This window comes from Pleurodeles waltl, chromosome 1_2 (genome assembly GCF_031143425.1).
Source record: "Pleurodeles waltl isolate 20211129_DDA chromosome 1_2, aPleWal1.hap1.20221129, whole genome shotgun sequence".
Taxonomy (NCBI): domain Eukaryota; kingdom Metazoa; phylum Chordata; class Amphibia; order Caudata; family Salamandridae; genus Pleurodeles; species Pleurodeles waltl.
This window is the reverse complement of record NC_090437.1, coordinates 1,029,830,656-1,029,855,002: the sequence shown is the minus strand read 5'-3', so window position 1 is coordinate 1,029,855,002 and position 24,347 is coordinate 1,029,830,656. Positions and strand designations below refer to the sequence as shown.

Genomic DNA, 24,347 nt, shown 5'->3' with positions numbered 1-24,347 from the left:
CCTTGACATGTGTTACAGGTTAATGACTCTGTCTATGCTACAGTCTTTTACAGTGCTTGAGATGGAAATTTAGAAGTGTGCGTACTTCTGGTTCTCAAAGTACCTGTGCTGCAGAGAAGTGCTGGTACTCTTGTATTTAAATCACTGTAGCATTGCTGAGAAGTGTGGGTACTATCTCTTCCAAATTAAAGGAGTGCAGGTGCTGGGTTACCTGATAGTGACTACCTATTTAAAGCAGAAAAACATTGCTCCAATGGTCCAGCCCTCTCATTTAATAGAATGCCCTTTTCATCCAGTTGTGGGCTACCAAATGAGGTATAGACCAATTAACCTCAATGGAGATCCTCAAGTCTGCAAAAAAGAGATTGGTAGGCCCACCATAAGTCCAGTATGTACATTCAAATCTTCACACTGCCAAAATGTTTTTGATTAATGCGCTGAGTCAAGTCAGTGAGTCCAGTGAATGTTTATTATAACACACTTGAGAAGCAACAGCTGACACGTGTTTAGCCCCCTAGGGTATATATACCTGGGGCTTTCTCAAGGCTCTCCAAATATTCAAAAGAGTGTGTCCATTTTATGGTTTCCAAGAAGACACTTAGAGGACCAAAGTAATCAATCTGTACTGTCAAAAAGCAGAATACTGTGAAAGAACATCTGCTAGTCTCGGGTTAAATCCTTAGCACTGGTTGCTTGCATTGAGGCATCGGGTGCTTACGGTTGACAGTGTGAAAATTTGAATGTACATACTGCACTTATGGTGGGCCTACCAATCTCTTATTTGCTACCTATTTAAAACACTAGTCTTTAATAATGTAAACATTCCTCATGGCTGTCTTTGACTTGTCCATTGCAAACTATTCACTTTCATCTGATTCGATGTAGTCACCTTTATCTGTATTTTCAAAATTGCCAAGGACACCTTTCACATTACATGTCGGTTCCTGGCCCGTGTGTTCCGTGTACTGCTTAAAGCAGAGACAGAGTTGACAATCAATTTGTTATGTATCAGCTCCATAGGAAAGTTCTTCCGTTTGCATCAGATTCTAAGTCTGGTAAATGACTGCTGTGATGTAGCAAAAAAACTCATTACCCACTGTTGCTGTGTCATAAAGGCATTCCAGTCCAGCCTGACAGGGCTCTCTAAGAACCTGTCAGCGCAGCACTGCTTGTCTGCTTTGACTGAAAGCTGCAGGGCGTGTAAGGGAATGAAGGCAGGCAAGATGGTGGGGGTTGTTTTTTTCGCATTTAGTAAAGGGAGGAGAGGCCATGTTATGTATTGCTACCCATTACTCCCCTGACCCTCAATAGTAGTTGCAAACAAGGATTGATGATTTTAGGGGCCATACATAACATAAAATTATAGATGGCTAAAAAGTGAATTGCAAGAATCCTTTTTACCTAGGGTCCTGAGTGATGTGATATAGACAACTTGAGCTTCGCTCTTGTAGTTTAGTTAATGTCACTTGTAAAACATACCCATAATTCAGTGTTAACCATCTGTATGTTAATATGTGATGGGTTAACACAAGGGCCCGGATTACAATTGCTGTGGAAGAGTTTATATGTACCAGACACAATATGATGTAAGACCGCGGGGTTTGAATTTGAGTGCAATAAGTTATGCCTGTTGCAAGTTTTGTCCTAAAAATGGGGCATAACACAAATTTGACTCCTTTCCGTGCCAAAAATGCGCATGACCTTATATTTTCTGGGGATTTTTCTCCTGGAATTATGCCAGGAGAAATTGCTGCGGGGGAAAAGTGGGGTTATCGCAGCTACTAACTAGCATGTGCAGTAAATTATGCAGAATTTATAGTTCCAGTCAATGAATTGAATTATCCGGGGCATATGTAATCTGCCCCATATCTTGTGTACCAATGTCATACACTCATACTTTAAAAGTGATGAACAGAAACGCCTTTAATACCCTAAGGAATTTGAGTAGTAATTCTTGAAAACACCCATATTTTAACATTAACGAAAGGAATAACAATGACTTGTAGAAGTCAATGTTGTACAGAGTTCTCAAGGAAGTGGCTCTATTGAAGCCAGTGTTGTCAAACTTGGGCCTTTCAGCAGTAACTGATGACACAAGTGCATTGTTCTGCCTCGCGTCAGTTACCTTTCCTATTCCTACCTCTTTCTGTGAATAGATGTGCAAGTCTTCATCTTCACCTGTTGTTTCCTTTGAATGAGCCAGTGTGTACACCTCAGAGCTAGGTGAAACATGCATTTTCCACCGGGGATTCATACTATCATTTTGCAGACTTCGGCTGCCTTTACACTTCAAGATGCGTTTTCTCATAAATAGTGTACTTTCGGTGGTCAAAAAAACCAGCAAAGGACACTAAGATAATGTTATGCCCTTGGAAATGTTATTGCTGCACCAATCCACATCGTCTGTAACTACATCGCCTTTGGTGCATTTAAAAGGTAAATTGTAGTCAATTGAACTAGAATGAAGTTAAAACACTACCAATGGTAGCATATTGCGTTTCATTTTAAAGCTCAGTGGGGCAGTGATAGTTTTCCCCGAGATACGGTATTTATTGTAACCTTGTTTGTAATCCATTATGTTTTTATTACTTATTAGGGTTGTTCATTTAATTGCAAGATATGTAAAAATGCAGGTTTGCGTGTTTTCTTCAGATTAAAGATTTGGTAACATTCATGGTGCATTTATTATATTTAATGCATTTTCAATTTAAAGTGTATTTTTAATTTGCTTTAAAAATCATAGAAGAATAAACTTAAAGGTATTTATTTTAAAATGTTTGAGTTAAGAAATGGTCAGTGTTAGTATAAGGGTTAGGCTTGGAATGATACATTATTTAAAAACAATTTACGTAGAATATTTAGAGTTATGTTGAGTATTAGACGTAGTTAACGATAAAACATAAAATATATCATTTAAAACCCAATAATAGGGTTAATTGTATCTATACAAACAATGTTAGGGTTAGACTTAGGGCTAGAATACGGATAATTAATCAAAAGTGATCACATCTGCTGAAAAGCAGAACGGAAAAAAAAGATATAAATACTTCATTAAAAAACTTAAAATTGCAGCTTCGGAAACAAATTGACCACCTTAAAAAATGACAAACAAGCCATGGTAGTTGTTGGGTTCATGTAGTGAGTTGGAGGTAGTGGTATACTACCTTACCTTGACAACATAGGTTTCCTCAATGTAGTGATTACGATGTAGTCGGAGGTCGATGTACTGCTTTGGTAACGTAAAACCATGGGCTGAATTCTAATTCTGGAGCTTTAATTTGTCATTATGCAAATCTAATGCCAGGCTTAGAGCAAATTAGCACCAAGTTCCCTGACTGGGATAGCTCAGCCCATCAATTAACTTTTACTCCGTGAATAAGGATGTTTATAGTTTGGACAGTTGCATTTACAGCCAGAACATAGTACAATGCACCTGAAATAGTTCATTAGCAAATTCTAACACTAATAATGGACAGTTCTGCTCTGGTAGAGCCAAGTGCAACTTGTGTAGCAGAAGAGGAAGCAGAGAAGGCAGGAAATAGCCCAGAAGAACGTTTTTTGTATATTTAAATGAATCTTTAACTGCGAAACGACTTCTTGATTAATGCAGTTTCACGGATGGTCATCACTGGTAGTGGTAGGTGGTAAAGCAACAGTCTGGGTTTGGGTCTCAGGACAGGGTTATAATTAGTAGTTCTGGTGACCTGATTCTCAGATTGCACTGCTTTCTCCTCATAGTTGGCAGGACCTTGACATTGACTTAGGCTTCATAGACACTTCACAGTGCCTGTGGGCATGAGACTTACTTTCATATCCCTTAGACTGTTCTGAGACCCTGTCTAGCAGTGTTGCACCATGCTTCTTCTATAAATGTACATTCTTCCACAAAGTAGGGATACACATTTTATGTAAATGCCACCATACATGGTACTGGTCTGGCCAAAACATGCCCTTTTTGGTAGTTTGTGGGCATGTCTGCCCCATTGGGGAATTCCATGCCAATCCCAGAAATGCCCAAAGGTTTTCAACGTGTATGCAGTTACAGAAACGGAGTCCTCCTTGCTATTGTTTTCTCAGCAGTTGCTAAAAAATATAAGGCATGTGATGCGTTTTGTGTGATCTCGAAACGTTAACTGGCAGCTTTCCAGAGAATCAATGTTCTGCTTTCTAATATTTCAGGCTAATAAGAAAATAGTGAAACGATTTGCTGGTGTCTCCTGGGCCTTCAGCATAGCTATATCTTTGCACTGTTGTCTATGTTCCATGCACTTTTCTGTTTGGGTACTAGAGAAGACAGAAGACACCTAAGGAAACTCGCAAAAGACTAAAGAAGTACAGACCACAGTTCAGCAGACTGAATAGTAGCAAATCCTGATGAGCAGTACCACCCTTGATTCAACCTTTTACCTTATGCTTTCTCTTCCCAGTTTTACCACCATTCACTCCTCTTTGTTTCTTACCATCCCTCTGTTTCCTCTTTACTCTGCTACCCATAACAAGTAACCTGCCTGCCATTCTGTCTCAGTGTTTTCTCAGCATTGTGATTTCCATTAGTATATCATCCATTATCTTTCACTGCACAAGACATCACATTACCCATGTAGCCCTCCAGCCAGCATTACTAGACAACGACCAGCAGCTGGAATTGAAACAGCACAGTCTGCATCAGCTATCTCCCTGATTTAGGTTCTTTAACTATTACTGTCTGACACTAATCATCTTTCCTTTAGCTTAGCTTTACTTAGGCTTAGCTTTACTTGGACCTTATCCTGGTTGGGTGCCTTTGAGTACTACTGACAATTGGGGACTATTTGTTTTGCCTTGGATTGACAGTGCTTAATGACCGATGTATGTGTTGGTATAAAGAAGTTGGATACACTGTGATGATTAAGATCCTGATTAGTAGTCATGAAGGAGAGCGTTGCCATTGATCTGGTAATTAGGTGGCTTTTGCTTCCTTGATAGTCATTCAGAGGAAGGGCAGGTGTAATTGGTTCTCTCATGGTTTTAGAGAATGTGTTTTACAGAAGAGAGAAAAATGTTCGTTTTTAGTATAATGGGGTGGAAGGGAGGCATTGGTTATTTTGAGAATTGCTTTCTTATTTAGGTTTGGCACAAGCCTTGTATGGATTCAGATTGGTAGGTGATTGCTTTGAGGGAGGTTAGTTAGCATGTTACTAAGTTTTCAGAGTGTGAGTAAGATCGAGGTAGACCAAAGCAATAAGGTCAGATGGGTGGGACTTTGGCTGTTTGTTTGATACTGGTTAGGTGCTGCCTGGCTTTATCTATTGTTTTGATTAACTGATTAATGGTATTTCACTTGTCCCCTTAAGGGCATGCTTTATAAGTATAAATCTTTTAAAGATGACTTGGCTTTTGTTGGTTGTATGTATGCTGGTGGAATGGTAATGGGTTACTTTGTCCTTAGTTATGACATTCCTACATGCAAAACGGAGACTGTTCGAAGAATGATTCTTTTGAATGTGATGTTTCAGTGGTAACATCTTACTTGATGTTTATGAAGTCCAGGAGTTTGAGGAGCACTTTCTTCGCTATTGTGGTAGGTTTGTACAGCTGATAATTGATGCTTCCTCACATAGTTTCTGCTCTGTTTCTGTTTTTCCTTTATTTACAGCTTCATACCTCTTCACCTCCTGCCTAAGGCAGTCCCTCAGTTTTCCAAATGTTAGCATTGCCTTTATGTCTGTACAGTGTAACTTCATTTAACTAGCTGAACCAAATCTTTTTAATGTGCAGAGAGAATAGTTTTATGATATTACTTGAGTTGTATATAAATGTATTGAGATATGATATTGTATCGATGTAAATCCCATAATTAGATTGGGTGTACCTTTTATTACTAGTTAACAAAATGTGATTTGTTTGTCTTTTCCACTAGATATCATATTTCTTCAAGGGTCTGAGGTGATATTTAAAGTTTCCCTAAGCTTGATGGGGAGCCACAAACCTTTGATTCTTCAGCATGAGAACTTGGAGCCCATAGTTGAGTTCATTAAAAGCACTTTACCTAACCTGGGCTTGGTACAAATGGAAAAGACCATCAATCAGGTAAGTTATCTTTTATCAGAACTACATTGATGTAAAGAAAGCTCCATATTTCACACTATCTTAAAGTATTTTGGCATGGCGCGTAAAAGACATCGTATCTATTCTCCATTTCCTCTGTTTTGTTTGAGTTGTATCAGTGTTTGGAGCGTTCATACTTTTGTCGGCGATAGACAATTTGATTGAAATTACACTTCCTGAGAGGGAGGTAACTTTAAGTAGTGCAAACCTATATCACTAGTCTAAAAAGCTCCCTTGGACAAAAAGAGAATGTAGAGGTTGAAGTCTTATGGATTAGCTGTTTTTACCAGGAACTCATTCAAAGGAATTTGTGACCAATTTCCTTCCCACTGTGCAACACTTCCAGCCATGTGATCTCCAGTGCCCTGGGCTTACAGCCTGTTTTCACAGGGAAAGAAGGAATGTCTTAATTGTCTTTGAAGACTTTTTCAGATTCTGAGTGCAAGGCAAGTGATGGGGTGTTCCTGACATGGACTCTGGAAGTATGTGTTGCTACAAGGCAGTGAAAGTGCATGGTACTTTAGGAAGCTTAGAAGCGTAGTGTACGAAAATTAGTGTAAGGTAGGGTTAGATGTCCTTACTCATGATACGTCTGTATCTAGATTTTAGTATTTTAACAGAGCCTCTTTTTCCTATATAAAAATCTGAAACTGGACAAGAAAAATAAACTTTCATGGCTGTGGCGCTAAAGAATCCCAATATCTATGTGCATTGATGTCTGAAAAATTTCTTTTAATCTGTCAGTCTTTTATACTCTCCCTCCTCATCTCGGGTGCAGACCACCATCATATTTTCAGTTTTTAATTCTCCCCCTGCCCCCACCACCACCACCTTCCCACTTCCTCTCTCACCCACTGGTATGATTTTTTCACCCGGGACATATGTTCTCTTCATCTTCCCTTGCCTAGTTTCTATTCTAGACCTTTTCTATATGGGTTACCCCCTTGACTATCTTGTGTGAGCCTACTTTGCTCTACCTGACACATTTCCCATCTTCTTTGCCCAAAACATTATTCATAAGACTGGTTGTAGGTGTTATAAATCCTATTCAACTAGTGACCTTACATCTCTCTCTTATTCATACTTCTACAACTTTACTGTCCTTCACGTCTAGTGACTTTACTTCAGAAGCATAGGTAACTAATTTCCCCATCCCTGCCACTTCACCTCTTCTTTCAGTCAACCTTTCTTGCCTCTCTTTGTTGACCGTTTAACCTGTCACCTCTCCACTTAGCTATTTTTCTCTTATTTTGGTCTATGTTCCCCTCAGTTTTCTTGCTCATGCTAAACCCATGACTGTTCTGTCTGGCACACTTCACCTACTTCTACTATTTACTGACATATACTTGTTTTTCTATTCTACTCCTTTAATCTATCCCTTCATTGGGCATCTTCACCCACTCAGATAAACACACTACTGTCATGGAAAAGAACTCAACCAAAATTGCTTTTTTTCTGTCACTAATTCCCTCACCTAATCCAAGTTCAACAACTATATTGCTTATTGATCTTTCCTGAACGTTTGGTGCTGTCAATCACCCTGTATTAATCTAATTTCTCAATTTGGGTATCCCTGGTATTTCACTGTAGTTAGTTGAGTCTAGTAGATCTGCTGTGCGGAACATTTTTTTTTTAGGTCTGGAATAACTGGGCATTGAGAATGTCCTGCAGCAGAGGAAGGCTTGAGTCCATGTGAAGAATTTCAATGTTAATTGTGTGCTGGCAGAACGTAAGTGCACATGGTTGTACTAATGTAACTACTTAAACAACTCTTTTCAAGAGAGTCAACATGGCCAGCTCCAAACATTTTTGGACGAAAACTATTGCAGAACCAGTGTTTTTCATGATGTTGTTGCAACTATAAGTGTTATAATCACCAGCCCATTGTCTACACCGATATCTTCTCCAACCTCTAAACCTATGTGTCCCTATCTTTTTAACCCACCTCAGTATCCTCTAAAAGATGCACTTCTACAAGTTGTGGCCCTGCTTCCTCTAGTTGTAAATTATCTGAGGCACATCTGATGTGTGTTACACATTATGTGCAATGGTGCCTATTATTCATCTGCAGCCCCCTGACAGTTCATTGCCGCTGCTGACTTCTGTTAGTGTATTATGCAGATATTTATCTAATAGTGCGCTGCTTTGGGTTCATGTATTATGATAGTGTGCTACCATGTATAGTACAGTGTTTAGCTTAGGCGTAGTGTTTTGCAAGTATACTGACATGTAAAACTGTAAAGATTCTTTATACTGTGTCAGCACTCATAGGAACATCACCTCATTTTTGTTCTGCGAAACAGTACAAATGGAACGCTTTGAGTGTCTGGGAGGGAGAGGGGCCTATGCTTGCATCTGGTGAGTTTATTTCCCCAAGAAGACTGGTTGATAATCTAGCTGGGCTCCTACTGAAAGGACCTAGCCTTGCAAGCAGCGGGCAGTGCACCCCTAGCAGACAGGCATACAGTGATGTGTTTCATTTCTCACAATGGCAGAACTTTTAGGTGTTAGTTCCAATTAGCGTAGACTCAATCGGATAGGGACACATACTATGCTATCTCTTTTCATAGTATTTTCATTATACTTATCCTATTTTGTCACTGTAACCATTATTCTGCATTTATTTTCCCTTAGTTTATGTTCTATTAAAACTCTCTAATAATACTAGTCCAATAATACTAGCCCTTGTTGGTGTGCTGCCTCTGGAACAGAAATGAGATAAAGAAATCAAATTACACAGTTTCTCTGTCAGGTTTGTTTGTGTGTTTGTCCCTAACGTTGTTCATGCCAAGTAAGTTTGGGAGAGGTTCGTAGGGCACCTGCACATTTTTCATATTCTAGTTTGTGTACCTGTATTGCCTGGGGTGGGTGACCAAGATTGGCTTGGCACCAGGACATATTTACTGTTTGTCACTATTTCAGCTAGGAGTAATATGATCCATTTTATTTTGCATTGGTGTGCTATTGTCAAAACGCTCCTATTGGATTCTTTACTCCAGTCAAGTCCACCAAAATGAAGAGGTTTCTGTGAAAGTTTCTTTGCTCACTTTTGGTAGCTAGTCCAGAGGTGCAAGAAAATCCTTGGAGAGATTTATGAAGTTTTCAGCCAATCAACCAATCAGATTTGTAGAGCTCTCCTTGTCACCTGTGCGGGTATCGAGGCACTGGCTGGGTCCAACTAATTAGCTGAATAGCCAGGTCTTGAGGGACTTTTGGAACTCTGGAAGAGCTGGGGAGGTACGTAGATGAGCGGGTACCTCGTTCCATGTCTCTGCTGCTAGGTAGGAGAAGGAGCAAACCTCTGCATCTGCTACGTTGATTCAGGGGGTGAGGGTTAGAGAAAGGATGCAGAGCAAAGGTTTCTGGTGGGCTGATGGAAGTTCACTTCAGGCTGTGGTTCAAGTAGGTGGGTCCATAGTTTTGTAGGGCCTTGTATGCATGGGTCAGGAACTTGAACTGGCCTTATTTCTTTACAGGGAGCCAGTGGCATTTCCTGGGTAGGGGGTGATGTGAGTTCATCTAGGGAGATCCAGGACGAGTCTGGCTGCAGTGTTCTATATGGCCTGTAGTGCGAGGAGGTGAGCTATGATACCTGAGTAGAGAGTGTTGTTGTAGTCCAGTCGGCTGGAGATGAGGGCCCGGGTAATGGTGCGTCTGGAGCTTTGGGGTAGCCATTTGAATATCATGGTTAGCTTGTTGTCCAGAATAATGGCAAGGTTCCTATTGTGGTCAGTGAGGGTAGGAGTAAGTCTGAGTTCTAGAAGCCACCAGGATGTGTCCCATGGGGAGCTTTTGTTTCCGGACATCAGTACCCCTCTCTTACCCATGTTGAGCGTCAAGCAGTTGTCCTTCATCCAGTTAGCGATGTCTGTCATGCAGTTGTGAAAGTTGGTCTTATTGGTGTCTTTGGAGAAAGAGGAATGAGCTGTGTGTCATTGGCATAGGCTATGACGGTGAGTCAGTGAGTTTGACGACACTGGCCAGAGGTGTCATATAAGAGTTGAAGAGGATAGGGCTGATCAGGGATCCTTGGGTTACTCCACAGATGATTTCCTTAGGTTCAGAGGCAACAGCGGACTTTTTGCACTCTTCCGGTCAGGAAAGAGGCGATCCATCTGAGGGTGGTTCCTTGGATGCCTATATTGGGCAGCCTTGTGAAGTGTATGTGGTGGGAGACCATATCGAAAGCTGCTAAGAGGACTAGGAGGATCAGAGCCTCAGTGCCTCCTCGGTCGAATAGGGCTTAGGTGTCATTGGTAACTGTGATGAGGGCTGTCTTGATGCTGTGGTTGCTGCGGAATATGGATTGGTAGGAGTGTGTGACAACAAAAGTAAATGTACAGCTCAGAAATGACATTAAATGTTCATTTTAAAAAAAAAATCACGCCATTAATAGGTCTGTTGCAAAAAGAAACGATGAAAAATTATCAAAATCAGAAATTGGAGAAAAAATAACACAACTAGAAAATAGTTTTTCTCTCCCAACCATTAACAAGCTTGCAGCAGTGCACTGAGATTTTTAGTTGAAGAGCAGGCGGACAGTCATAAAGTGTTTTTAAAGAGGCCAGAAGGGATAAGAAATATGACAATTACCTCCTGTCCTGGAGAAGTTATGGAAAAGTTTCAAAATGTTTTCACAATCTTCTTCAATGTGAGCTCCAAGACTAATTGTTCTTTTTGCATCTTTGCACATCATTTCAGGGTTCTCCATTTATTGGCACCCACACTTCCGGTTGGCATACCTTAGCAAGCTCTACCTTTCTTCCTGCTGACATGTCTTCTACTTATTTTATCTTTTGTAGTTACATTTACCAAGGCTACAGCATACCTCTGGCAGAGTTGCTCATGTCCCAGGCCTACTCATTGTCATGGCATGGAGTTGACAAGATGTGTCTCTTCGAAGTTTCAGGCTGGGCACACAGCTAAGTCACTGGGGGCAGTCGGAAGGTCCTGAAACTTGATCACCTACAGGTGGAGATATTCTGTTAAACTCCTGTTCACCGTCATTGGAAAAGCATCTGCCACCCATGACCTGAATGAAGCCTGTAGGTTCCTAGGTCTTACTGGCACAGCAACACCTGCCAGAGACAGAAACTTCGACCAGGGCCACATAGTTCCTGCACCTGGGATGGAGACCACCAACAACAAAATTATGTAGAGAAAAATTAAAAGCTAGACAGGGCGGAGAGGCAGGTATGTGCAGCCACCTCCTACAGTGGCTTACTGTTTGTGAATTGACTGTAAGGCTATGAGGGTGATTCCAGCGATTTCCATCCTCCTAGATATGCCTTAGGACACTATATCCTAAGTGCCACCATCCAGAACGCTATGTCGTTAGGCGGACACCCAACATTTATTGCCCCAGATGTGTCTGAGATCAGTGGGGACCATATGTTGGGTCACTCTCCTTGGTTGCTTGGGACATGGCCAGTGTGGTTAACCGGATTCCTCCCAAACACTGAAAGAGCTCTACAGCATACCCACTGAGAAGATATGTCTTGGTAATATGATTTTTCATGGTTGGTTTCATAGTTATAGCAGTTTATTGTGCAGTCATGAAAACATAAAACGACGATCTGGGGAGGTGAGTTTTGAGGGGTTCTCGCTTACAGACTATTCTTACGAACCAGTGCTGTATGGTCCCAGAGCGGACATCCAGCATCAACTATTCTCGAGGAGCGAGAGTGGGAGGGTTGGGACAGTGATATCGTGATCAAAGGAAGCACCATCTCTCTCCTCGATGGCACTGGGCCTCCCTTAATGCCCGCGGTTTGAACACCTCAGTAAAACGCTTTCCAATACTAAAATGGCTCCATGATCAAGAACTCGGGGTTTCTTTATTGCAGATGGCATACTTCCTATGCCAGGACTCCCATAGACTTAGATCATAGTGGCACCTGACACAAGTCCCCTCAGACGCAGTTAACAAAACAAAAGGGTTAAACATTTTGTTGAGAACAACATACCATTTAAGCTAGAAGCTGTGACTAGAGACTAGCTGTGTTGGATGGTAGGGATCAGAGGTAACCTACAAAATCTATCATATCCATCTATGGCCCGAATGAGGATAAGAAATTACGTTTTTCAAATTGTTCCCCAAAATAGAAGCTTCGTCCGTGGTCGCTTAGTCAGAGCTTTCAGTGCCACCACTAAACGGACTGGGAGGGACTCCAGTCTCTGAGTCTAGCTCTTTCAGTGTGGAAAGACTACAGATGGCTGGGTCAAATAATAATGTAATGGGCATGCTTTGGTACCTTCCACCCGCAGAACCGCTGGAGCAGAACTGAGATCCAAAATGCTCAAATTTAGGTAGCAAGTGTATACTGTAAATATGCGTTCAGTAAGGTTTTGGACTGTGTGTGAATCAGGTTGCAGTAAGTCATAAAAATGATGCTGTATTTTGTAATGTATAATAACATTTTAAAAATAGACTTGTGCTTATCGTTATCTGTTCGCTGATTGCTGTGTTTTGCTGTTGCACAAGTAATGCGGGTGGAAGAGGGATGCCACACTAAGACCCCACCCTCCACTCCACCTAAGACTTGTGACTTACGTTGCACTGCATTGTATTCCGCTGTGATTTATGGGAGACTTAGGGCGCCCTCTTCTTATCTTGTAAGGGTGCTCCTCATTTTGCATTATTCCACTGCTGTTGGATACAAACCTGTATTTACTGTTCTACTCATTTAAATGCCTCCTGTGTCCCCTACATTCCACGATTATCATTGATTCTATATTGTTTATTGTATAAACTTGCCGTCCCCGGCTCCGAGATGCTCTTTAAATCCATATAGAGTATGTTATTTGAGACAATATTAGAGTGACCACCTTCCTATCCACGCTTTCTAATATCTTCATGTGCTTATATTGAGCAGGTGTTCGAGATGGACATTTCCAAGCAGCTGCAGGCCTATGAAGTGGAGTACTATGTGCTGCAGGACGAACTGATAGACGCCCCTCCGCTGAGTGACAATCAGAGGATAGATAAACTAGAGAAGGCAAACAGTAGCTTGCGCAAACAGAACCTTGACCTGCTGGAGCAGCTGCAGGTATGAAGGCCCTACTACTCCTGGGCAGATAATCATTAACCGTCTGTCAGCTTACAGTGTGCCCAGAGTCGTGTTCAAGCTTGACTATGTCTATATAATGGTCTGCTGCTTTTGCTGTTAGTCATTTATTATTTTGCTCCTGCGGAGACAGCTTTAGAGCGACGAAGGACTCTACCTGTGGCACAGTGTGTTTTTGTAAACCGCATCTTAATATGTTTGCATTCTGACTTGGAAACAATGTGGCAGAGGGCATTCTTTGTACACCCAGGAGTAGGATTTAGACATATGTAGCATGTATAGTGTACTGGTTGTGCAGAGTATGGATGCTGCATTAGTTAAATTCAGTTGTAGCAGTTGTATTAAGTATGTGGTATCTGCATAGGGCAAATCTAGCCAAACGTCAGCGGGGCGGGGGTCAAAGGCAAGTACAAAGTCATCAAATGTTTGAAGAGGTAGCTGGGTTCAGGGACAGCTGCATTATGATGTAGCGTTTTTTAAAGAGGCGTGTCTAACTATTTCTGAAACTGAAGTAGGGTCAGGTATTCCCGATGGATACCCAGATGTTGTTCCAGATCTTGGGGGCATAGGTGTAAAAACCCCGTCAACTAGCTTTTTGTTTTTTACACTCTTTCTCTAGTCTGATGGTGTCCTGATTGCGAGTGTGCAGAGAGCCACTGCGGATGATGAGCTTGTCAGCCCCATAGGCAGGTATCCTTATTGTAATGGTTTAGTAAATGATGCAGCTCTTTTGAGGACATCGTGGGTCAGAAAGGAGAGCCAGTTGAGTCCCATCACGATGTGGGCTATGAGGTCATTTTTTCAGACCATGCTGTCTAGCTATGAATTAGAGGATGCCCTTCAGGAACTAGTAAGCAGTCTGGGGGTGGGCAGGGAGCAGGGCTTTGCCACCATCTAGATGCGAAAGCACCAGGGATTGAACAACAGTTCTGAAATCACAGTCTGTGAGGGACAATTTCTTTTCCTTTAGTAGAGAGAGCTGGCATCACACTGTCTTTTTTTCTTGGCAGTGCGCTCCTTAACGTTTGCATCCAGAGTGAATCTAGGTGACTTGGTACTAGGTATAAGTTGTAATTCGAAGTCGTCAAGGTTAATGTCTTTGAGTTAGGTCTGAGGAATTCTGTCTATGTATAGGTGAGCTTCAGGTAGGTCCTTGGCATCCAGGTCTGAATGAGGTGCAGATAGTGTCTGAAGTTTTGAATGTCTGGAGCGGAAGAGTCTTTCAAAGAGAGGCCCACATATTGTTGATTTTTTAATACTATTATAAGGGAGTAGAACCCCAAGGGGCTCCATGTAGAGACTGATGATGATGTGGAACCAGATGAAACTCTGGAGGACTCCACATATCATAAGCGTTATCTGAGCCCTGAGGTGCCCTTGGAAAAGAACTGGTATTGATTGTTTAGGCTGGAGGAGAACCAGTAAGGATGTGATGGTTGATGGTGTCAAAGGCAGCAGACAAGTCTCTGAGCTGCAGCATTGTCTGAAGTCAGCATGTAGTGGTGAAGGAGATGGTTGGTGTTGATGAGATCTTGGAGAGGGTGTAGACTGTTTTTTCTTTTTTGTCTCAAATGTTTTATTTATGAAGAGAGAAAAAGTATCAGTGTGCCATACAGTAACATTTTAAAACATAAAAGATGTACATGTCTAACAGTATGATTTCAATCGCCATGTGGGGGAAGGGGAATATGGGAGCATGGTGGTGGGTAAAGCCACAAAAGGGAAAAGAGCACCCCTAGGACCATATTGTCATCGGGCAATAGTGGAGCCCTCCTGGATGTAGAACTCATAGAGCCATAGTGATGTACATAAGCATGTAACATTGGTGCATAATGAAGTACTTAGTCATGGCAGGTACATCAAACATATTATAAACAAAAAAAGTATACAGTTAACTGAAAACTATCCAATTGAAATGTTAGAAAAATATCAGCAAATGTCCCCTATTGTTAAATTAAAACAACACGATAACAGGGAATGAGCAACCGGGTTGTAGGCCTTTCCACCGCTGTTAGACTATAGTAGAAGAAAATAAATAGTAAACAATTTTCCGAGCATCCCGGGTGCAGGAGGAGGTGTGAGAGCTCACCCACAACCAATGCAGGGGTTGCAGTGTCACTTAGGTCTGCTGATACCTCGTCCTATCACGTCTTATCAAGGAATCTACTCCATATCTGTTCAAAATTGGAAATCTATCATTGATTTTATAGAACAGTTTCTCAAAGGTTGCCATTTCCAACATCCTCTAACCACTCACGGTAATTGGGGTTCTGCTTCTTGTCCAATCTCTCAAAATCCTCATTTTGGCGACCTCTAGGGCAGTAGCTACCCATTGTGTGAAGTGAGAGGGTATGTCCGGGATGTCACTCAAGTCGTGGAGAAGAACCAATGTTGCAGTCAAATCCTCTTGGACCATTAGGTCCGTTTTCATAAAGGCTCATATTTGAGTACAGCAGTTATTATATATATATATATATATATATATATATATACATACATAGTTCAGTTCAACATGGTCTAGTGAGGTTTTTTTTTTTAGGTTTAGGATGATGCTTGCCTTGAGAGTGTGTCTGACAGGTTGCTGTGTCTTATGGGGGCATTGGCAATGGTGGGTAGGGCGTGAAAGACCTTCTCCAGGGAGAGCTTTGATGAAAGACAACAGTAAGATATTTTCACTGGAGGTAGCTTTGACAGAGTTGAGTATGTCAGTGAAGGTGACTTGATGTCATGCATAGTGTGGTGAAACCTTTGGGTGCAAAATGCATTGGATCTATTTCAGTGACATTTGGTGCTGGAGAGAGTTTGAGGGCACATAAGAGTCTGGAAATTGTCAATGGTTACCAAGAATAAGAGGTAACTGGAGAAAATCAATTTGGGCTTGAATACCAGAAACATTGATGTGGTGATTCTATTTGTGTAGTACTCCTTGAGTGTGGTCAACTTGTTTCCCAAGTAAGTGGGTACTTCTGTGTAAAAGGTTTAGCAGTTTATGCAAGCATTTGAAACAGTTATTTATATAACTTTTGTAAATTACTTCACTTAGCCAAAACCGGATTTTCTTGTAGTTCTCCATTCTTCAACTTAAAGTGTTTGTGAAATTCATTAGGAATAGTTGGGCAAATCTGGCATTGACAGATAGAGAAATTTAACCCCTTCTGCTCTAGATCACGTTTCCAGTGTTGCTGTGCTACTTCTTATCCATCACTATTGGTTCTAATCCTTAAAATAAATAAATAATTGCATTGCCAAAATTTATGGGATGAGTTCTAACACCTTTTCTAGTGTACCCTTCGGCATTTGATGACTCTTTAACATACTTAACAGCAGATTTTTTTTCATTGCATATAAAAAAAAAAAAAACTTTGAGAGACTTTGCTATTGGGGTCAGATCAACCCTATCAGCCCCTCTTAATTTCCTATCAAACTGTAACCACTCAGCCTTCTCCAGCTAATTGTAGACTTGGTTTAGGCGGGATACTCCTGGTTTTTAAACCCCAAATGACTTAATTTTAGCTGTTTTGCACCTAAAATCTCCTCAGCTTCAACGTAAGATAATAGGAGAAATATATACCCTGTATTGTTTTTCAAAATCTCTTTCCAGGTTCAAAATATTGGCATGTTGGAACCTACACAAATAAACTGTTATGCAGGATATAAAATCAAGTGAAAAAATACTTCTGCAGTGCAACAATATATTAGACAAGGCGTTACAAGGACACAAAACAAACAAATTACGTAAAAGCTATTTTTGATTGACTAAAAAGCAGTTTTCTAAGGAAAATGAGAATTCTGAAAGCACAGAATAATGATTTGCAGGTTATGCAATAGCTTTATAATGAACAGCTATCTTATTTCTAGGTCTGCATGTTCAGCAAGTTGATTTGATCTACATTTTAAAACTCGCCAACAGACCACTTTAGCTGTTTGTTGTTGAAGGCTGGATGTACTCTTATTGTCTGAAGCTTAATGGGGAGAAGACCAAGATTTTATGGTTTAGGAAGGCCAATAGTATTTGGGATGATTCTTGGTGGCCTGTTGCTTTGTGCTTGCCCTGAAGTGTAACATCAGGCCAAATGCTGTTTAGGGACACATTTTTCAAATGATGTAGTACATCTGTTCCTCAGCTATCACTGAGTGTACTTTTTTCAAAGAGCGACTAGGTTGGTTTGATCTTTGGCCATAAATGTAAAAATAGGGTGTGTTGTTATCCAATTATATATCTGGGAGATGCAGTGCTCAGAATTTTCTGGTTGACTGAAACTTTGAAGCCCTCAGTTTGGTTTTCAATTTATTGTTGACTTTAGGGTCGTTTGGAAAATCAGCAGTGGTAGTGTCTACAAAGGTAACTTAAATCAAAGTACAGCTACCATTCAAGCTCCTCTACCTTGCCCAAGGATGAAATGTGAAACTGAGAACCAAGGGTGAAGTGGGCAGCAATCTTTACAATTATGGATTGCAAATTTTCTGTCACCACATGTCCACCTCTTGTTAACTGATACACTTGTGTATTTGTATTTAAGATTGTAGAGTACCCAATTAAACTCTTCGCTTGCTATTTATGCTCTTGTAATGGGCCAGGTGATCAATATGGTTTTGTTCCCACGTAAACTCAGTATTTCCAGAATATCTCAACCAGGGCTATCAGATGGTATACATAAAGGATTTATTCTTTGGCAACATAAGTAGTACGTCTCTGACATATAAGATCACCTTCTGTTCTTCAGCTTGAGTAGCTCTACCTCTAATCAATAGAGTTTGTCCATTGTCTGCTCCCACAGAATCTAAGGCAAGGAGAAAGGAGGAAAAGCATGGGTGGCAAGAGGCATACTTGCCTGGTACTTATGTTGACCTTGAACGGTTAAGTTAAAAGCCCACCACAGTTAACGTGAGCCAGAATGCAGGCCCATAGCCTTCGATATGAAATTAGGAGTCAGGCTTGCTCAAGTGTATGGGAAGGTAGTATCCTATGCGTCAAGTGAAAATGCCTCATTATCATCATACCTCATTCTGTGAGCCAAATGAAAGAGTTTATAGGGGTCATTCTTGAATGATTAGCTAGGAACGAATTTCACTTGCAATTAATGAACAATAATTGGAATCATTGTGCTGAGTGTTTCATCCAACTTCTGTATTTTCATGTCAGTGATAATGAGCGATATTGGCTGGTAAACAGCACGTTGTAGAGAGTCCTTCTCAGGTTTGGTAATGTAGATATAGTGGCTAATTTGAAGTTTGGGCAGAATTTGGCTGAGGCTTCTCTGTCCTTGAAGACTTTGCACAAAATTGAGTACAGCCAAGATTTATCCATCCTATATAACTCAGTGGGAATCCATCCTCACCTCTGCTTTCTCGGTGGCCATATATTTGATGACTCTATTGCTTTTTCTGTAATTTTCCTCTCAGTAGCCTGACTTGCATCAACAGTTAATTTCAGAATGTGCAGCTGATTTAGAATCTCCACTGCTGTGTCAGTAGTATCCCAGCGATCTGGGTGGCATAGTTGACTTTAAAAAAGGAGACAGAAAGCAATACGGCCAATGAGTGCCATGCTAGTTAGACATGTCACATGAGGTGGTATTGTGGGACTTGATGGACATAAACTAATGTTTTCCTGTGCTACAGCAGATTAATCCAGGCACATGAATAATAACTAGAAGAAATGTAGGGGCATGTGTTGGCCCTTTGGCGTACTTCTACACTTCATGTCAAACATGTAGGTACTAGCTATGCCTTCACAGATCTGGAAGTAGTGCTAGTGTCCCCAGACAAACTGTGGGTTGAGCTGGATTCTAGTCGCTGGATCTCATCAAGTACAAGGTGAGTATCATTCTTACGGATTTCACTCCATCATTAATCCTTGAGTAATGTTATTGCATTATGGACTACTGTTAGATCTTTCAGCCTTATGGTGGTCTTCTCCCAAACCTTTTGCCTTCTTCCTCTATTTTATTTTGATGTTGTTTTTGCTGGCCTCTGGTTTCTGTGCACGTTATCAATGCTAACCAGTGCTAACTTATGTGTGCTCTCTCCTTAAAACATGGTTATATTGACTGATCCTCAATTGCATGCTTGACTTACTTGTAAGTCCCTAGTAAAGTGGCACTACATGTGTCCTGGGCCTGTAAATTAAATTCTACTAGTGGGCCTGCAGCACTGTGTCACCCACTTAAGTTGCCCTTTAAACATCGCTCAGGCCTATCATTGCAGCCTGTGTGAGGAATTCTTAACTACCATGTCGACCACCTGGCAAAATAAACTCTTTGCCAGTACCACATCTTCCTTTTTAATACATATACCACACCCACAGGGTAGGCCCTGGACTGCCCAGAGGGCAGGGTGCAACATATTTAAAAAATGGGATATGTACTTTTTAGATTTGCATGTCTTGGAAGTGATAAAGTCTAACATTTGTTTTTCACTACTGTAAGGCCTCCCTGTCCCATAAGATAACATTGGTGTTACCTTATTACCTTTTATAACTCTAATTTCTGAATAGGGAATAGGTAACCAGTTCATGTTTGTTATCTCTAGAATTGGAATTTTAAATCCTAACTTATTGTGAAGTCAGCTTTAAAATTACAATTGAGAAAATAACACATTTAGAAAGTTGGCATTTTCCTGCCTTAGCCATTTAGTGTCTGTAGTCTGTACCAGGGTCGCATGCAGTCTGTACTTGGGTCACATGACTGGGTGCAGTTGGCCTTTGTGTATTCCACCTAGTTAGCCACATACAATATGGACCTTAGGTATGTCCTTCCTCTACACAAAGGTCTGCATACCCCCTGTTGTTAGTCTGGAGCCAGTACAGAGAAGGCAGGATGCCTGAGGACTTCAAAGGAAAATCCCTAGAAGGTTTTTCCCCACTTCAAAGGAGCAACTGGTGTAAATACTGGACCTAGGACAGCACCCTTTAGTATACTTCTGTACCTGTGGATTCTCTGCAATGAAAAATGACTGCTGTGCTGCTATCAGAACTGCCACTCTGCTGGACTGCTGCTCTGAAGGAACTGCCACCCTGCTGTGCTAACCTGCTGTCCTTTTGCTTGGATGAGGACTGGACCTGCATCTCTTGAACCCAGATTGACTCCAAGATCTATTTGCCTGATCCGGAGCTTCAGGAACTTAACAGGCTTCCAACAACCTTGTACCTGGACTCTTATCATCTGTGAGTCTGCCCAACCAAGTGGTGCGACCCCAGTCCTGGACCCTTGGAAGGGGGCTTAATGTGCTCTGCCAGCTTCTGTGGATCCAGTAGAAATAACACATCTCCTCTTATATGCTACACATCCCTGAGCAGAACTGACACATCTCTACTGCTGGATGGATTGGACCTGTTGCAGAGACCTGCATCGCCACTGTAGCTCACGTCGCCTTTGGAACCACCACTGCCCAACACATCTCTCCTCAATGGCAACCTTGAAGACGACACTGGACTCGACATCACAGCCTCACAGCTCCTCAGAACCGACTCAACACTCTGACTGCATTCTGTATCTCTAACTCCACACTTTGCGTCGTAAGCCCTTATCAACGGAATCCTCAACAACACAACAAGCCCTCACAGCGCAGCCTCACCACATATCGGAACAGACGCATTACTTCGACTCTGCGACACTTCTTTAATGCAGATCCTACCAATGCTTTTCAAACCAGGATTGAAGGTACTTTGTTCAGTGGGTCCCTGTAGCTGGCCCACACTCCATTGTGGTTGACCTGCACTTGCGACTTTGTCCCAGTTCATCGCGACCAGATACCCACAGTGGGAGCTTTACGCCTTTTGGTGCTATTTTTGCTCAAATCTTTAAAACTGAATAACTCTGGTTCTACTGTTTGGATTTGTGTCATTCTGGACTTGTTGTGTATATTACAGAATGCTCTATCTGTCTAACTCTGTTCTGGGCCTCTTTTGTAGTGAAGTTGCACTATGTTACTGTTTGAAGTGTTGCAAAAATACTTTGCACTTTACCTCTGAGTTAAGCCTGCAGGGGTGTAGAATTTTATAAAATATGTACTTGTCCATGGGACAGGTTGCCTCATAAATCCACGTGTCCTGTAAAAAAAAAAAATCCACTTGTCCCATTGGTGCCATGTAGAGCGGCGACAAATTATATGGTTTGAATACAATCAATTCCCTTATTTTGCACCTTTCAGCAGATCTACATACTGGGGCTGGAGAAAGGGGTAAGTAATAGTTCCACGGTTGGAATGCCCTTTTGAGTCTGTACAAACCTGCTAACTTGAATGTTTTATGGGTTTTCCCCAGCTCTTCTCTAATCTTTCCCCATACTGATAAAGTTGGTAATTTTCTCCTTATGTGGGCAGAAAAAACTTCTTACAGTGCTGGGAAAAAGTGATTGGAGAGAAAGTGAACCTGTAAACGCTCAAAAGATTTGTTGCATGAGCAAATCTACACATATGTATTAGCTTAGGATAAAATGTAGTTCACCAATTTTTCTTGTACAATACCAGAGCCTATGTCTGTAAATTAATGAATTTGTGAACTCATTGAAGTTGTAAATCTGCATTAATGAAAGGTGAAAACCATTGGTGTAATTTTGTGATTTTCTTTAAGGATTGGGCACCTAATTGTTATACAAGACCTTTTGTTTTTATTAAAAATCTCTCTGTCTATTTATCTATTGACTTCACTGTGAGTGACAGATTCCTCCTCTTTCGCAAGGAGTATATTGGCACTTGAAGTTGTTTTATTCAGTGGCAGGAACTACTGTGGTAATGTGTGCTTTTTGAGACCAAAAATAGTTTTGCTTTTTGCCAATGTTTGTTATGATGGTGAGGGCACAACAATAACGTTCAACAAAAACTCTGTCAAAAAAAAAAGACCCCCCCTGAGAAAACCAAAAGGGTGCCCACCAATGTCAGACCTATTGGTGTTGCCAATGCTTGTTTATTTTCATGTTTCCCATAATCTTGTTGAAATTAGTTACACTGATTTTAACATTAAGAATATTTTTGGGAAATACTAGCATGCATCCGTACATTTTACTAAATGATGCTTCAAAGAAATGGGACCGAAAATTTCACAGTAGGTTAGCAAAATGTTTTTTCCCTAATTCATTATTAATGAGTATTTTATTTTGAAATAAAGGAATCACTCTTGCTTTCAAGCTTCTGTAAATATTTCCATCTACCCAGAGGGCATTCTGGAAGCATTATACTTAGGCTGTGATTGTTAAACTTTGCAAACGTGTCTACAGATGTTTATGCTGAAACCACTGTCAGCAGTGCAGTCCGAGCTCACAACATTTTCAATAGAGTGCTCTTTTTAGTAAACTTTTTGCATTAATGATCCATGAATACAAGTTTGAACAGCTTTAACATATGGACACAAATATTACCTTAGCTGCAGACAATACCTTTTCCTGATACATAATTTGGTACTGTAAACTTGCAGCCAAGTGGTTGGTGCTGCAGGGGGTTGGGCCTACCTGTCCCAAGGACAGAATTAACGTTAAAACTTGTTGTCCTTGACCCCAGACAATATGTCTTGGGTGTCAGGCTATGGGAATTTCACACCCAAGAGTTCTTGAAGCATGCTTTTGTATAGGTTTTGTACTGTTGTTTGGTTAAGTCTAAGACTTTTTTTCAAGGAGTCTTACTTGTATCATTATTTCTCTTTTATTGGCCTTCCGTCACTCTTTATAGACATTTGTAACATTCTCTTTTCTTCTGGAAGTGTTCATCTGCCACCTGGTCATTGGCAGCAAGACATAGCCCTTGTTTCAGACACCTCTGAAACATAGCATTGTACAATGTTCCTAATCGAGCATGAAACGGTGAGAGCTATCCGACAGTAGCGTTCCTGATTGTTGAAAGAAGTCACTTCTGGTTTTGTTGCCATGGACACAGAAGGCACATATCACCTGTCCTGTGATGTGCCAAAACCCAAGGGTCTCCCAGAGTGATCTGTGGCAAATAAACTCTGACCTAATTTCATGGGAGAAGTTACTACACCAGCCGTCTTCATAGGTAGAAATCCCAGGCCTTGGTTGCCTGAGATGTGTTGGTTCATTGCCATGCAACACTTGTTTCTAATAATTGCTTTAACTACTTAAAGTATTCTGCTTAGAATCTTTCTGTTATCCATGAACAAGATCATTATGGCGACAATTGTTTTTATACATTTTTGCATTTAATGCACTGTGTTTTTTTCGTTTTTTTCATATTTCTTTTATTGATTTCAAAAACAGGTAAGTACACAACTACAATTAGATTCTTGTCCCTCCCTCCCCCCCACAAACATGAGCAAGTTGTAGCAGTTATATTCTGGTAATACGTGATGGTTCACAAAGAGGCACTTGGACAACACATCTAACATTTCAGTTCAGTAAATAAGCATTGTGAATCTCTTTATTTCCATCTCAACCCATTAATCAACCGTCAAGTCTTGTGTATCAGTTCCGCCAGTTTCCTCCAGTTCTCCCTGTAAGCATACCTCCACTATATCCCACTCACCTAACCATCCCTGGTTCATACTGCTATATATTAGTTTGTGGGAAGCCCCACACTCTGCCTGTGTCCATTTTGCAAATTCCCATATCCAGTGCTTTTTGCTGGGTATCTTGTTTGTCATCCACTTAAAAGCAACACATTTCTTGGCCTTCCCCAACCCAACTCTATTACTTTTACCATGCGTTTGGCATGCCTTGATCGTGCTACCAGCCCCATCAAACACAGAGTAAGCATTTGCTGGGTCATCAACTCTGTTAGGTCCCTCATTTTATCAACCACTTCCTTCCAAAAGGCACCCATCCCCGGGCATACCCACCACCTACATAAGTATGTTCCCTGCGCTGTCTTGCACTTAGGGTACTGCTCTGGTTTGGTAGGGTTGAGCCTGTTCAACCATTGCAGTATAACATAGTCCCTGGATATACATTTGTAGTGTATCAATCTCAGGTGAGCATTTCGTGTTACTTTCCGGCCGTTGCCCAGCACTGTCAGCCACTTGCTCTCTCTAACTTTTTCCCTAGGTCACCCTCCCATTGAGTCCTCAACCTTTCTATTTTGGCAACTCTGTTAGGCAGAAGCAACCCATATAGCTGTGTGATAAGTTTGCCACTGTCCCCCAGATCCAGGAGTGTGTGGCTTATTGTGTGTCTCCGGCTCTTGAGGGAACTCCTCCCAAGCTTTGCCTATAGCCGCTGCTATACCAGCGTATGCCAGAAAGCCGCC

The 24,347-nt window shown here is 41.2% G+C and overlaps 1 protein-coding gene across 10 annotated transcripts in view; it reads left to right on the top strand.

The window, feature by feature from the left end:
- TBC1D1 (TBC1 domain family member 1) overlaps positions 1–24,347 on the top strand; it is an 844,646-nt gene that overhangs the window by 793,458 nt on the left and 26,841 nt on the right. For all 10 annotated transcript variants that reach the window (XM_069202113.1, XM_069202110.1, XM_069202112.1 and 7 more), the window contains 2 exons: positions 5,900–6,069; positions 12,963–13,136. In XM_069202113.1, the coding sequence (XP_069058214.1) occupies positions 5,900–6,069; positions 12,963–13,136 (344 nt within the window). The remainder of the gene's footprint in view (positions 1–5,899; positions 6,070–12,962; positions 13,137–24,347) is intronic.